The sequence below is a fragment of the Lagenorhynchus albirostris genome, chromosome 18, assembly GCF_949774975.1.
Source record: "Lagenorhynchus albirostris chromosome 18, mLagAlb1.1, whole genome shotgun sequence".
In the NCBI taxonomy this organism is placed as follows: domain Eukaryota; kingdom Metazoa; phylum Chordata; class Mammalia; order Artiodactyla; family Delphinidae; genus Lagenorhynchus; species Lagenorhynchus albirostris.
The window spans coordinates 68,751,460-68,767,349 of record NC_083112.1 but is presented as its reverse complement, the minus strand read 5'-3'; the positions used below and the strand labels follow the sequence as shown (position 1 = coordinate 68,767,349).

General features: G+C 42.9%; 1 protein-coding gene across 1 annotated transcript in view; it reads right to left on the bottom strand.

Moving 5' to 3' along the window:
• Positions 1 to 15,890, bottom strand: part of PCCA (propionyl-CoA carboxylase subunit alpha) — a 354,456-nt gene that overhangs the window by 8,823 nt on the left and 329,743 nt on the right. The window contains exon 22 of the mRNA XM_060128689.1: positions 6,187 to 6,327. Within this exon, the coding sequence (XP_059984672.1) occupies positions 6,187 to 6,327 (141 nt within the window). The remainder of the gene's footprint in view (positions 1 to 6,186; positions 6,328 to 15,890) is intronic.

Sequence of the window (15,890 nt, the reverse complement as noted above, 5' to 3'; positions counted from 1 at the left end):
TTTCAATGCAAGAGTGAGCACCAAATCACTGTGTGCAGCTGAAAAATTAAGTCCCCTTTTTTGGGGAAGAGGGGTGGGTGGGAGGAAGAATTTTTATGGAAAAAGGAGCCTCCTTTTGTTGTCCTATATTCTGTGTTTTCTGCCAGATTAGACAGAAGGCTTGGAGGGCGCAGCGGCCCGCCGCAGTCTCCCCTTCTGCTGCACCCGCCACCCGAAAGCAGGGATCAATATCAACCCTGCTGCCGACTCCACAAAAGTGAAAATCCTTCAATTACGTTTTTTAAGGCTGTGCTACTTAGAATACAGGTGCCTGAATGCAATGCATTTTAAGGCCCTTAGATCTGAAGAAAGACGCAGTTAACAGCCACAAGGAAAAGGCATCTCAGATTTGGTTAAAAGGCACTGCGAGGGGCTTCCCTGGTGGCACAGTGGTTGAGAGTCCGCCTGCCGATGCAGGGGACACGGGTTCGTGCCCCGGTCCGGGAAGATCCCACATGCCGCGGAGCGGCTGGGCCCGTGAGCCATGGCCGCTGAGCCTGCACGTCCGGAGCCTGTGCTCTGCAACGGGAGAGGCCACAACAGTGAGAGGCCCGCGTACAGCAAAAAAAAAAAAAAACAAAAAACAGGCACTGTGAGGATCTGAGTATAATAACTTCCTCTTTCTGAGCCGGTAAGATAGGCTGGTTAATATCCCCTGATATTTCCTGAAGAAGAAACATATGTTCCCATCCCAAGATCTTCGCGTAAAGAGGGTGGGAGAAGAGACCCCGGGGAACAGGGCAGTATGTAAGCAGTGTTGGAAGGAACCATCATTGAATTACAAAGAAAAGAGAGGGCAGGTGACAGAAACGCTGCCAAGCCCCTTATCTGCGGTGTAAGGCCTCCCTGAACGGGTCTGATCACCAGCGACTCACTTGGGAGGGTGCTGCTGGGGCTTCCTCCCTGGATGTGCCTGGGCGTCAGAGCAGGAGCCCAGAGGCTGGGGACAGAACACAGAGAGGCGGCCAGTATACAACGAGCCCAGTTTTCCCGAAAATTCCTTAAAATGAAGAAAATTACTACTCCCTACCACCCTCTAAGTTAGCTCAAAACTGGAGCCAGAACCTCTAAGGTACAAAGAGAACCAGTTCAAGTTGATGTCATTTATAGTACTTTTAACAAATCAGTCTGGATCCTCCACCTCTGTGAAGTAGGCTGCTTTAAAGGACTCAGTGAAATAATGATTTTTTTTTAATTTGTTAATTTTTTTTTTTTTTTTTAGCAAAAAGGTGAGAGGAGATATTTTGAATCTTGTTAAGGTTGGGGACTATCATCTTCAACAGTGTTTAAAACAAAGATAACATACCCTCTAATTCCAAGTAGATCCTCCCTTGAAAAACAAAATCAAATGCCAAACTTGTAGAAGACTTGTCTACAATATTTACTGATTGATCTACAAAAATATTTTATCTTATATTGATAATTATCATTAAGTTAAACTGTAAAAATTCCCAAACTGTTACCACCAACAAAAATTAATCATAACATTCAAAAATAAATGTCATCTGGAAAAGATAAAAAGGCCAAATTCAGGATAGCCATTACCTCTGAAGAGAGCAGGACAGGATTTCTCCTGGGGAGAGGCCACGGGGCAAGTTCACCGTATAAGCAATGTTTTATCGTGAAATAAAATCTGAAGCAAATGTGGTAAACGTGAGCAGAGAGCATATGAGTACTTGTATTATTCTCTACAACTTTCTGTATGTTTGTAATTTTCATAACTTAAAGTTTAAAAATGTTACATAATGAATGCATGAAGCTATATACCTGCTTTCGAATACAATCTGAGGTATATAGGTGAAAAACTGGCAACTTGTCAAGTAAACCATTTGAATAACCACGGCTATAAAATATGGAAATTTAATCACTGCAATTACTTCACGAGTGTAAATCAAGGCATCCAGAAACTGGAAAATCTATCAAACAGCCGAGCCAGGACCTCTGCCAGGGAAAGATGCAGCTACCGATACTGGGCCGCGTGAAGCCCACGGGTCGCTGCCAGACAAGCACGTCAGGAAGCCCCCACCCGGCCCTTCCCATGGGGAAGACGTAAGGCCAAGGGAGGCTTCAAATCCTGCTTCTTCCAGAAATGAAAAGGAAGGTCTCATGCCAAGTTTATTCTCAATCTCCCCTACATCAGCTGTAAGCTCAGTTACATATGGTTTAGGGACAAAGGGCAGGTGTGAATATCGTTCTCTGAAACAGGGCACCTGTGTCTCCAAAGCGGTGGTGTCCCCCTGCCTGGAGGCCTCTCCCCAAAGGAGCACATGCACGGAGGAATATCAATCAGGGCGCAATCTGGGTGGTTCTCCCAGAAATCATTACACAGTTTCTGTTCTCCTTGGTGCACTTTTATAGTATATACCACTTTTGCCTAAGACATTGTTCATGAGAACAGCAATCTCAAACAGCTAATTAATTACCCTTCTGCTGCTAAAGGTCAATTCCGTCATCAAGCGGATCTTCCTCATCTTAGCCCCGCACAAATACTCCAAATTCTGTCTTACTAATATCAAACAGACTAAGAGGTAAGGAAAAGCAGCAACAGGTACTTAATATCCATCTGTTATTTTACCTGGTCCTACAAACTAATAACTCACAATATAATAATTAAGAAAGAAGGAAATGTAAGCGGGTATTCAGCCTGCTTCTGGTTCATGTCTCACTTAATCTGTGATGTTATTAAATAAGATGAATATTTCTGATGCAAAGCTGAGATGACTGCAGAATCTAAACGTAACTAGAAACCATCTTAATTAAAAGCAATATTAAAATATCCCCACGGGTTGCCTCATTTTTATTTTTTGTTTTGTTTCTGATATCAAAGTCAAAACGAAAATTGTGCCACAAACTCGGCAGCTGTAAGTCTAATGCTGGGGAAAAAATGTATTCAGCATTATTCTGAAAGAATATATATTTTTAATATTTTTGTTCAAGGAATCATAAAGATAGAAGTTTAAAAACTTAATACAAGTTATTTTTTAAATGCTAACTTTGATTATAGAAGTGCCCCTGGTTTATATTATTAAATGTACAGAAAAATAGGTATTTTTCAAACTGAAATGAAAATCAGTTATTGTAAACATATTTTCAGAAGGCAGACAAAAAAGGCACATAGGAAAGGCATATAAAAGCCATTCTTGGCAACTGTTTCCTCAATTACATGTGTGATTCTAGATGTTCTCAATCCACTCCAACGTCATTTCTTTCTGGTTTGCGTGCTTGTATGCATTTTACTGCTTATGAACTGGCATCCCCTCCCGACATACTCAAAAAGGTTATTATACAATCATTTCAGAAATGATTTTCCTACCATATTTAATGTTAAATAGCAGGCAACGGACACTGAAAAAGTACTAGCGACGTTTGCTGGGTGAACTTGAAACAAGCACTTAGAGTAAAACCCAGCTTCTGAGCTGAGAGGGAGGGGGACCTCTCCCCACAAAGCTCTCTGACCGCTTCCAAATGGCCACCTCGGATGATTTCGTCCTGAGCTGCTTAAGCTCTGTTAACGCCGTTTACTTCGCAGAGCAGATCTGTCCTTTATTGTCTATGACACTTTTGTGGAGCAGGTTATTGCCAGGCTCACCATTGTAAGATTTGTCAAGCTTTACTTATGCTAAATATAAAAATTACAGACAACTGGGATTTAAGCTATAAAAAATAACATTACAAAGAAAAATAGAATACTTGTAAGCCCTTAGCTGTGTTTTTGGTCCTTGTTTTCCTTGAAAATACAGAGATGACTGATTCCGTTATCTTCCTACTGATAAGAGTGGAACCTGGCTCAGCTAGTGTTATTGCTAAGGACAAGACAACACGCCCTACAGTGTTAAAATAATCTTCAACCGCAAAACTTAAAAGCTACAAGTGTTATTTTCTTATAAAGGCCTCAAGTATGTGCCGTGCCTTAGGTCCAAGGAAATTTTCGACTGTTTTAATTACACAAGGCAGATTTAACTCTAGAAGTTGTTATAAGAGCCGACGATCAAACATCCCACCCCCTGCTTTTGGTTTAGCTATTAGCAGTTTGGGACACTTTTCACAAATAATAACTCAAGGGAAAATACTGTCTTATCAAAACACAATGGTACAGAATATGGAAGGAAGTTCTGCCAGGACCAAAAGTGGCACTGGAAGCTAAAGAGAAGAATGAAAGCAGGCCTTCCGTGACCAGCCCAGGCACATGCGTGTGCAGAGCATTTATTTACAAGTAAGGGGACCCGGAGACCAGGAGGCGGTTCAGCAACCCACCCCCCAACCCCCCACGGTGTGCTCTGACTTTAGAGAAATACATAAAATAGAGGCCCCAGTTCCTTCTCAAACCAAACCAGTCTTGAATACCCACGTTTAATTATCAGTGGTGGTTTCCAGTATCTGAGCTCCCCCCACGAACCGAGACTAACACCACACTGCTCCATTCCACCAAAAGCCCTGCCTTTCCCACGTTAACTTCTTAAGCAGGAAATGGAAAGTACGAAAGCTAAGCCCTTCTGGTATCTGGAGCAGCTGCTGGCAACAAGGAGGCTGCAGGCCCCCTGCTCTCTGGGGAGGGGAGCTGACAGCCTGAACTGCCCCCCTAGCAGGCTCCCAGCAGGGGCTGCCACCCCCTCCTCCTCCCTCCTCTCAGGTTCTGTCTGACTCAGGTGTTAGAAAAGTGAGGATTTCAGTGAAATGTGTATTTTTCTTTTTCCAAGCACAAATGTGATTTTATAATTAAAGCCACACAGTTAGGCCTGACAAGCTCAGGATGGCTGCACACAGCCTCTGTGGCTTCCAGAATAAGCCTAAGGAGGAAAATGGAAACAACAACAAGAACCCCTCCCGCTGTTTACCAACCTACACTTCTAGTCACCAGGAGACTGTCCTGACTGCTCTGGTAATGTAGTGAGTGTAGACACTCTTAACGTCAAGGCCAAGGGGCTGTCTTCTCAGGGCCCTAATCCTTCAGAACCAACAGATACAAGACAAACCCCTCCCCGACACTCAACACAGAATCTTCATTAAGCATCGCCTCTCCCAAATCCTTAACACTAGCGTGTTAATGAGTGTTTTCTTCCAGCAATGTCAATGCTTTCAAAGCCTAACAATTCACAGCTCCTGAACCTCTTTTATGCTCTTCTAGAAAAGCTGGTAGTTGTTCCATTTCTATATCATCAGGTAAAGCAACTGTTGAGTCAGTTTTCCAACTTTACATATCAGTTTCAGGGCTAATCATTTAAACAGCTGAAACTGATCATTTTTTTTTAATGTTCATCTACTGTAAGTACTTTTCTAGAAGCTAATGCCAACCAACTACATGAGTTTTCCTCAACGTTATTTTACTTACGTTAATAAAGAAATACAGAGGCAGTTTTAATGTAATCTTTATAGGAAAATATATAAACTCCTGTGACATAATTGAAATACAAAATGGAATCACCGTATCATCCATTAAAGACCATCATGTTTGGATGTTATCTTCCGGCACATAAACAAAAATGTGGGGACTTAAGCGCTCCCTAGAAACCTTCTGGTTGCATCTTTGTCTTCTATTTACTTTTGCTGCTGATCAATAGATTTCTATGTGCTGCTACAGTGAATGTATCCTTTTGTCCATAGCATGCTACCTTGAGACTGAACATGTGAGGAAATATTAACATAGCTTTGATTTGTGCGTTGATGTCACAAGGTCAAGATGAAAAAATTCAAACTGTGATCCTAAATTTTATTTCGGAAGTGCTCTGGTACTATACAGATTACGGAATTAACTTTCCTTAGTACCCTTCCTATTTATTCCAGAATATGTGCAAAAAATTCCCCCATCGGGGGATCATTTCTTGGCATGACTTCTCTAAGGATGCTTAAACCACAGAGAGCTAAAGAGTAAACAGAAATTTTAAATGAAACGCTTCCTGAAACACTAAATTTGCCAAAAAAACAATGAATCTGGCCTTATTTCTGTTCCAGTCCCCGGTCATTTGGGAGGAGAGGCACTCAGAGATATTGTTACTAACCTAATTCAGATGTGAAACTGTTGGACAAAGAATGCACAAAAGCTCCTCTGCTGTTTTGTGGGGTCGTATGACTCAAGAACGAGATCCTGCTTCAGCCTGCAACAGCCCCGAGACACACACACACAGACACACACAGAAGTACGGTCCTTACCAGGTCCCCAGGCTTGACAGAGACGGCCACCACCATGCCAGGCATTGGGGAGCGCAGAATACTGCTTGTGTCCTCAGCCGCTTTTTCCAGCATAAATTTGTTCAATTCTGCGGCAAGTTTGGTTAGGATATGCACCTTGTACTTAAAGGGAAAAGAAAGTGAGATTAAATGATGAACTTTTCCTCAAATGTAGCAATCATTCAAAATCAGTTTTTAGCTTTTAAATTACACCATCTCTCAAGTCAAGTGGTTTTTCATAATTGTACACAAAAGCAAAATATATTAGTTTGTTCCTGCCATATGTTGTGAGCTGGTTGTTTAAGAAATTTCTTGGAAGTAGAACTACTCTGGTAATTAATTAATGATAAATAGTAATCACCCTGTATCTTTTAAAAAAAAACACCTCAAAACTTTATAAAGAAAACAGTGAGAATTTCTTTGTATTCCCTTCACCACTTACAAAGTTATCCCAATCGACACAAATTCCACAGCTGGGCCAGCCCACGGGAGAAAGGGGTGCTGCCATAAAACACCGGTAGGTGGCAGCAGACAGCCGTGTCAAACTGCCTGCTCCCCCCAAGACAGTGGCTGGACTTATGTATCAGTAAGTTAAGACAAAGGGTTTTTGGTGTTCATTTTGGGCAAAATAATATTTAAAAACACACATTTTTTCCAGGGGCATAAAATGTTATGTTCACGATCGAAAAAGTTAGCTTTTCTTTTTAGGCACAACACTACGTGCTCTTTCCAATGTAACAAGATGGTTATAGTTGATAGAGATGAAATATAATGTGAATATCCTCTGCACTAAGAGGCAATAATTCTAGATTTTAAAACCACTGACAGAAACACGATCTGCAGGGCTTCCCTGGTGGCACAGTGGTTAAGAATCCGCCTACCAACGCAGGGGACACGGGTTCGAGCCCTGGTCTGGGAAGATCCCACATGCCGCGGAGCAACTAGGCCCATGCGCCAACAACTACTGAGCCTGCGCTCTAGAGCCCGCGAGCCACAACTACTGAGCCCACGCACCACAACTACTGAAGCCCGCACGACTAGAGCCCCTACTCCGCAACAAAGAGAAGCCACCGCAATGGGAAGCCCCCGCTCGCCGCGACTAGAGAAAGCCCGCACACAGCAAAGACCCAACGCAGGCAAAAATAAATTAATTTAAAAAATACAAATAAATTAAAGAAAAAAAAAAAAGATCTGCACAGCCCAGTACTTTAATGGCACATTTTGTAGGTGGCTCTCAAATAATGAGGGGTACGTTAAAGGCAGTTCAGTCAAACAGAACATTTCTAATAAAGGGAATTTCTGCCTGGCGGGAAAAATCCTAGATCTCTGTGAATAAACACATGAGCCACAGTTTGCTCTGTTCAAATAGAAATAAAATAACATGGCTGGAGGAAGTGTTACTTGGTGAAGTTGGAACCACCACCTGAAGATTTTCAAATTTCTACCAAAGTGCATTTCCCTGGGGGAAGACAGATGCAGTATCCAGGCAGCTCCATTTTGTTCGGAAAAAGCTGCTGTAACTCAAAGCCTCCTGTGGGCATCGTGATGGCAGGGAGGCACAAGCAAAATGGAATCACCCTTAACTCTGTCCAGGGGCGATGAAATCTCTTAAGTGTGCTCTCTACGGGGCCTGGTTTCAAAAGGCATGGCGGGAGGGTCCACAGAAGAGCTTCGATGGCCTCAGTTCCAAGCAGGTTTGCGACACTGTGACAGGTTGAATAATAACATCTTTTGCATGTTTCTTTACTCCTGAGTGTGTTTTGCAATCAAGACGTACAAGTAAGTGTCTGCCAGTTTCGGAAGGATATGATCCTTAAGTGAAATTACAGTGCAAATAAAAGCTTTTTGCTCCTATTAAGATTCATCTGAGTCATAAGTGGTGAGGGAAAAAAGCAAGGAGAGTGCATTCTGCTGTCAGTCTAATAAACATTCTAGGCAGAGGGGCTATTTATCAACGACGAATTGTACCTCAGAGTCCTTCATTAAATCTATGGGAGGGGGGCTACAGGGAGAGGGGAGAATATAATCGTACCAAATTGCACAGTTTCAGTATCTGTGCTCTGTCTGCCTTGGAGAAGAAAATCCAACATCACTAGAAGCATCGAGGTCAACAAAAAAAAGTTACTTTCCTGGCTGGCACCACCCTGTGCAGCTCCTCCTCGTGACTGCTCAGCATTGGGCCCAGTTGGCTGGTTTTCCCCGGAGCGTACAGATCTTTTTTCTTCTTGTTTTTCGCACAATTTGACTTCAAAATGTGAACTCAGGGAAAGTATCTTTCTACACTGAGGACAATATGACTTATCACATTTCACCACCGTGGATATATACCCTTAAAAACTAATTTTAGCTATATCACAAACGAGCCTTAATAGAAATAAAATGCTAAGACTGTCCCAAGCTCCATGTCTCCCCAGAAATGACAAGATCCTGACTCAAACTGGATCCTTTTACTATTTTTATAATTTTCATATCTTTGGATTCCTTTCTCTGTAGGACTCCTGCTTTGCTTGGAAAGAGATGTAAAAGAGTCACAAAACTCAATGCCTTCAGATGCAGCCTTTGTTATTGATGAGATGTTCCTTTTCCTTTTGTATTTGTTTATTGTTCTTAAATCTGTTTGGGGGATAAGCGACTTATTGTAATCACAAGTAAAAAATAACAACGGCGTAAGTGCCTCAGGAGAGGCCCTGTTGCACATAGTTGGCTGAGACATGACCTTTCTGAATATAAAAAGCGGCGGCAGAGAGAAGGTTCTCTTTTTAAGACTACCTTTGATGTTGCCCTGACCTTCAGCGTGCCCACACAAACACGGCTTCTGGAAACAACCCCTTGGCTGGCGGTGCAGCGGGGCACGGGGCGCAGGCCAGGATGGGAGCTGAGCGGAGAGCAGCATATGGGCCCATCAGAATGAACTGCCTGGTGAGAACCGTAAAAGCTTTTCGATGCCTCAGAAAAGAAGTCATTTAAGAATGTACACTAGGGCTTTCAGAGCTTATGATCAAAACTGCTATTTATTGGTTCCTCTGAATTCTTAGGGGGCACGGGCAGAGTAGCCAACGGGGTGAGAGATTTCAGGAAAATGCCCCGTGACCTGTGCAGGCTTTGATTTTATGTTAAGTATTTGAATATTCCTCATGGGCTCCTTAGAACTTTCCTGAGAGTTTTGATTTTCAGTTGTTGTTGTTATTGTTTTCAAGCAGAGAGACCACCAACTCGATGTTTTGGGGGTGGGAGGCCAAGATGTTAAAGGCTCGTTGACGGGACAGAGAAGCACAATCCTGGCAGAAGCCAGAGGTACTCCCTCTGCAAGGTCTGGAGAGATGTCAGCAATCAGGGTTCGAGCCTGCTTGCTGGTGGGGCCGGAAGCTGAGCTGCTCCCGGGCTCATGAGGATGGAACCTCACCCCGGGGGTGTAGGGAGGTGCTCTCCAAACCACAGTCAAATGATTAAATTCTTGAAAACACACCTCGCAATGTAAGCAGGTGCTCCCGGGCTCCAGCTCCCCGACCCACAGGGCACCAACAGGCGGGAGAGAGGCCTTACCTAATAACCTAGCTATCAAATAACCCCAGGCCCGGCTTCTAAGCAAATTAATTTTGTGGTGTCTGCAATGTAAAACCATGTCTAACAAGAAAATTTCTCCCAAAAAGTTCAAAAGAAAGAGAGAAAAATCATACCAGACGTAAAAAGGATCAGGAAGAAAACTATAAGAGATGGACAATTAAAAGGAACACAATGGAACTGTTACAAAAATGAACATACAGCTCTTAACAGGGAACCTGACCACAGGGAAAAGGTGGGGGGCAGAGCCGGGCGGCTGCTGGCGGAGGAGAGGGCCAGTCCTGGTTTTGGGGGGAGAGATGGCTTTTTAACCAGACTTGGTTAACGAAAACATCCTGCCAGTGGGCATGCCCAGCCGTGCCCTGCACACACCCCACTCGGTGCCCTGGGGCAGCAAAGAGCCCTCATGGTGGACACGCTGCCCTCAGATGGTCACACGACACACCGTCCTGCTGGTGTCCGTGTTAGTTTAGCACATGCATCTCCTCATGGGGCTTAAATCCCTACTTCTCCCCAAGGCCTCCAGATCTACCAGCGGTGTAACACATCCCACGTGCTCACGTGCTTGTGAGACTCAGGGGTCTGGGGGCCCCTCCCAGAGGAGTGCGTCCAGTTTGTTTATGCATTTTTTCAGTCGTGATTTCAGAGCCTCTCCTGTCTTTCCTCGCAAAGTAGGCTCAGCTCCAGTTTTCTTCCCTACGTCATTCTCCCCACGATGAGGAGCACACAGCTGATGCACTGCTCATGCTTTTTCACATCGCCTGTGGGTCCGCTCAGCCGACACGGACTCAAGGATAAATGATGAAGCTGCACTGTCAATTACTTTTCATCAATTACCTTAACATCCTGAAGCACTGGCCTTAGACTGTACATCGACCTTCACTAAGTAAGGTGGCAAAAACCTTTCTTCAAATACAAGGATCTCTTCTCATTCAAAGTTTTACACCTTCTGCCCCAAGGGTCTCCAACCCTTAAGCTGTGTCTTCATTTCCACCGCATGGCAGTGAGCTAACACTCAAATGCTCCTCTAAAAGTCTACTTTCCTAACTCTGAGCCAGAGGTAAACTGTCAATGTTTTTAAAGTGACAGAAATGACTAGATGCAAAAATGAGCATGCATCTTTGAAAACATCGGTGTTTCAGAAAAATAGGAAAAAAAAAAACCAACCCCACAAGATATAAAGCATTTAGGTGGGATTAGAACTGTAATTCAACCTTGTTTTCCTTTCCTACAGTCTTCGTGGGATACATAATTAACACTGGCAGAAGAACAAAGCGAGGGTTCCAAGCCAGGCAAAATACATTCCCCCTCTACTTCATTCAGCATCAGGCCCTACAAAACCAAACCAACAAAAATGTTCATGAAACAATACTGAAAGCACACAGAATTGAAGCTGGCGCTGTCCTGCTGGAGGTGCACCCAGGCGAAGAAGGGGGAATGAAGAGACAGCAGTTAGAGCGCCTGGCACCGCCACAGTCACCGGGCCGGCCTGTTAGCATAACGCTGTGACAGCTCCATCGGTACGGTCTCAAGGTAGCTGTCAATCAAGGATGCATCATTTAATCCAGCAGCACTCGGAGGACTTTCTCCGACAACCCACATGACAGCATATCTACAGCTCTATTTATATCAGCACCCAGTTGTGTTTACAATGCTGTTGTAATTAGAAAAGATGCAACAGGCAGCAATATTATTGAGATCTCCATTTTGCAGTACTGCCCTGTAAAGTGTGATCCTGCTTCACAGAGTCATGCTAAATGACAAAAGGCTATTTTCTTCAATCTCCCGGCTCAGACAGCACTTCATTTGCAGCTATCTATAATTAGATTAATGGTGTAGTGCAGTACAAAGCAGGCCCACTTCACATCAGATAGCATATGAATTAGGACAAACACTTATTTCAATTCCAGGCAGAGAAAGCAATGACTGGGGTATTTAGCATACCCTTTATGGTGGAATGAGATGTTAATTGTGTACCATTACCTCTAAACTGCTTGCTTGTTGTATAAATCACTGTGCTAATTGATGCAGAGATAGAAATGTAGCCACAGGCAAGAAAGCAAAGGAATGAGGGTCGAAGATGCTGGATAAAGGATTATCGAGTAAAACCATATGGAGATGAGGTTCCTTTGAAACCTCTCCTTTCTGCCCATGAACAGGATCTCTTAAAAGTACAGAAGAACTCTTGAATCAGGAAAGAAAATTTAATTTTTCGCATTTCTTTTTAAAAACACAAATTCCTTTAAAAAGTTCCTAGCTGCCAGAAATCCAAATAAGAGGCAGGTGGAATTAATCTGAATATACGCCTATAAAAATATGGAACGTGTAGTTTTCAAATAGTTGGAGCACCTTAACAGGGTTTTTGGATCATAGATTACTAAGTAACACTTGGAAACTACCTGAAGCAGACGTTTCTGACACATCCACAGGGCAAAAACAAGTTTTTCCCAAGACTTGAGGTTGTTCTTATAGACCAAAGCAAAATACAAAACAAACCTGTGCTGGTTTAGGGGTGTGAAAATTAAACGGCACAACTCAGATGGGACTTGAAACCACGGTCTTTTAATTGAGATCACCCATCTCGTCTCAGGACTTAATGAAGCTCAGGTTCTTTAAGTCTCATCGCAGAAAGAATTCAGTGAGAGACAGAGTGATAGGTAAGAAGTGGATTTATTACATTATAAAGCAACTATACTCCAATAAAGATGTTAAAGAAAAAAAAAGAGAGATGGATTTATTTAGAGAGATACACATTCCACAGACAGAATGCAGTCTGTCTCAAAAGGCAAGAATGGCCTTGGGAGAAACACACTCCACAGAGTGTGGGCCATCTCAGAAGGAGAAAGGCCCCGAAATATGGGGTGGTTAGTTTTTATGGGCTGGGTAATCTCATAGGCTAATGAGTGGGAGGATTATTCAGGGAAAGGGGCGGAGATTTCCAGGAGGTGGGCCACCACCCACTTTTTGATCTTTGATGGTGGGCCTTGAAACTGCCATGGTGCTGGTGGGCGTGTGGTTTAGCATGCTAATGTATTACGATGAGCATATAATGAGGTTTAAGGATTTACTGGAAGTCCAATCTTCTGCCATCTTGGACCTAGTTGGTTCTAACCAGTTTTTGTCTTGTCCTATGTCTATGTCTCACTCTTTTAAAGGTTGTACCCTGCCCCCTTCCCTCCCATTTCAATAAGATTTTAATGATGTAGAAGCATTTACTGAGGATGTGAAGCCAACAGAAGAGAACCATTTTTATCTGCCATTGAAACAATGGCAATGCCATCACCAAAACACTCAGATCCGACTACTGCAGTTCGTGATTTCACATAGATAGGGAGGAACGAGAAAGGAGATCTTTATTCTTGTTTTTTTCCCTAAAACTAGAAAAAAATAATAAACAAAAGCACATAGTGATTTAAAATACTGTTCCTTCCTTGTTAAAATGTCCCATTCAGCACGCAACAGCTCTTATCAGTGTAAAATGAGCATCTCAGAAGCACAAATACAGACACCAAATGCTATACTCAAGAAGTCCAGCTGTTAAAGATCCATAGATAAACGTGCTCTTCAGAAGCTCAAGTGTTCACAATTTTTTTTAATAGCAAAGCAACAATAAGGTGCAAATTACTGCTGTGCACTTTTTCACAAATTCAGCTGCTTAGTAATTAGCACCGTTATAACAAAACTTTATTATAGTAAAGTTAATAGTTCAAATTCTCAACTTGATAGTAACAGTTAATATATCCATCTATTGCAAATGCACATTTAAGAAATACTATATACGGTTTAGCCTTGTGAAATACAAACACCACATTAACGTGCAAGACAACAAAACAAGGTCCCAAGAAACTAGAACGTCTCGTTCAAGTTATCACCTCTGCAACTTGGGGGGAAAAGTCCGGCAGCTCCTTGGTTGGGAGCAACAGAACACCTGTATTACAACTGCAAAGTCCACAGTTTAAGGTCTGGGTCATAATGCTAAATAATACTTTAAAAAAAAAAAAAAGCAACTCTGAAGGAACATCAAGGGCCCTTGAAATGGAAACAAATGCCAGCAAAGAGTGTGAGCTACTCTGACATAAGGCCTCCCAAGCGTGCAGCAAGGTGACAGAAATGGAAACGCACTGAAGGAAAGCTCTGGAAGCAGGGTAAGGGCCCACTCCTGATCATTAATCACTTGTTTAGACCGCTTAAACTACAGTAGCCCAGCCTACAGCAAAACTCCAACACGCCCCTCACTTGTGGGTCAGCGACGCTGGTGTTAACAGGAGAAAATATATGGCTTCTGATATTGCGTCCCAGTTCCTCAGCATTTGCTCCCTTTAATCGAAAAAGGCAGTTAAACACAAAGTAAATCATTCAGTTAGGTTAGCTGTTTAAGGACATGCAATTGACACTGTCAATATGCTGCAGTGACATAATGTGTCACTTTCAACACGTCCAGCTACATTTATGAATCAATCTAGCCTCAAGGTTTCATTTTTTTAACTGCTAAGTTGGTTCTTGAACTTCAATGCGCCACAAGGAGCCTCGACGGCAGTAAGCAACAATCTCATTAAGGGCAGTGTTTGAGGGAAGAATCACAAAAATAGAGATGGGAGGTACATTCTAACAAAATAAAACAACAAAAATGCATGAAGTCCATTTCAGCAACTCACCTTTCAAAATGCTGGCTAAAAAGGGAAAGGTTTCCAGAAAAAAACTTAAGGCTAATATCAAAACTTCGATGAAATGAGTTAGTAAGTTTGTGTCCATCTCCAGCTAGTTCCTAAAACGCAACATCCTCTGGAGAGGGGATGTTGGTCAACAATGCAAAAATCTAACCTAATTTTTCTTATTGTGTGTTTTAATCACAAGGGTCCTTCCAATTCTAATATCCTAAGATAAGCAACTTTCCTTTTTTAACAATAGTGCTGAAAATTAAATTGAAATTAATTAAACATTAAATCCAGCACTTAATAGGATTGCTTTCCTCAGTTGGGCTCCACTGAGGTTACTTTCCTTGTAATTTGAAACACTTGTGTCTTAATACAAACCCAAAAATGATGGAAAAGAAGAAAAGCTACTGTGCGGGGAGCCAGCCCCACTCCCGGTCTGCAGGGAAGGGGAGCTTGGAAAGCAAGTCATCAGCGGGTTCCTGAAGGAGTCTGTTAATGGGACAACTTCCCTGGAGCTGGGCGCCGTGGGACGCTGTGTGCACGTGTGCCCTGATAAAGGCGCCCAGCCTCTGCTTCGCCCAGGTGCCCACAAGCTGTCTAACATATGCCACAAAGGTAATTTGCTGGGATAAGTGGCACTTTCCCATCCACAAAGGCAAGTCCATTGACAGTACACTGCACAGAACTCACAAAATAGAACATGTGCGTTCTGTTTGATCAGGAGCCTCCGTGACACGTTAGGACTATAATGAGTCATTTCTTTCTATTCTACACAAGAAAAATACTATAGATCTTTGAAAGCCTTGTACCCAAATAGTACCAGCTAACATCTGTTAACATTACAGGCTGTTTCTATTCTGCACCCTGAATTGCTTTATGTAATTACGAGTTTATAAGGTATTTGGTAAACCCGTTAAAGAAGGTGCCTTTTTAAAGCACTGTATAATTTGGGGTACAACGAAACATTCTCTTGAAAATCTATAATTAGGGCAGCATCAGCTTACAGGAAATGTTATAAAAACACAACTATGGGGACTTCCCTGGTGGCGCAGTGGTTAAGAATCTGCCTGCCAATGCAGGTGACGTGGGTTCGAGCTCTGGCTGGGGAAGATCCCACATGCCGCGGAGCAACCTAGCCCGTGCGCCGAAACTACTGAGCCTGTGCTCTAGAGCCCGTGTGCCACAACTACTGAAGCACATGTGCCTAGAGCCCATACTCCACAACAAAGAGAAGCCACTGCAATGAGAAGGCCATGCACCGCAATGAAGAGTAGCCCCCTCTTACCGCAACTAGAGAAATCCTGTGTGCATCAACGAAGACCCAACGCAGCCAAAAAAACCCACAGAAAACCCCACAACTATGTAAATAAGCACACAGGTAGGGAAGTGTACCATTTTGCTATGTCCCCACCCCTCTTCTCTGTGAATTATTCTTTGTTCATCTCAAGTTAAAGTAATGCTGTCTACAGG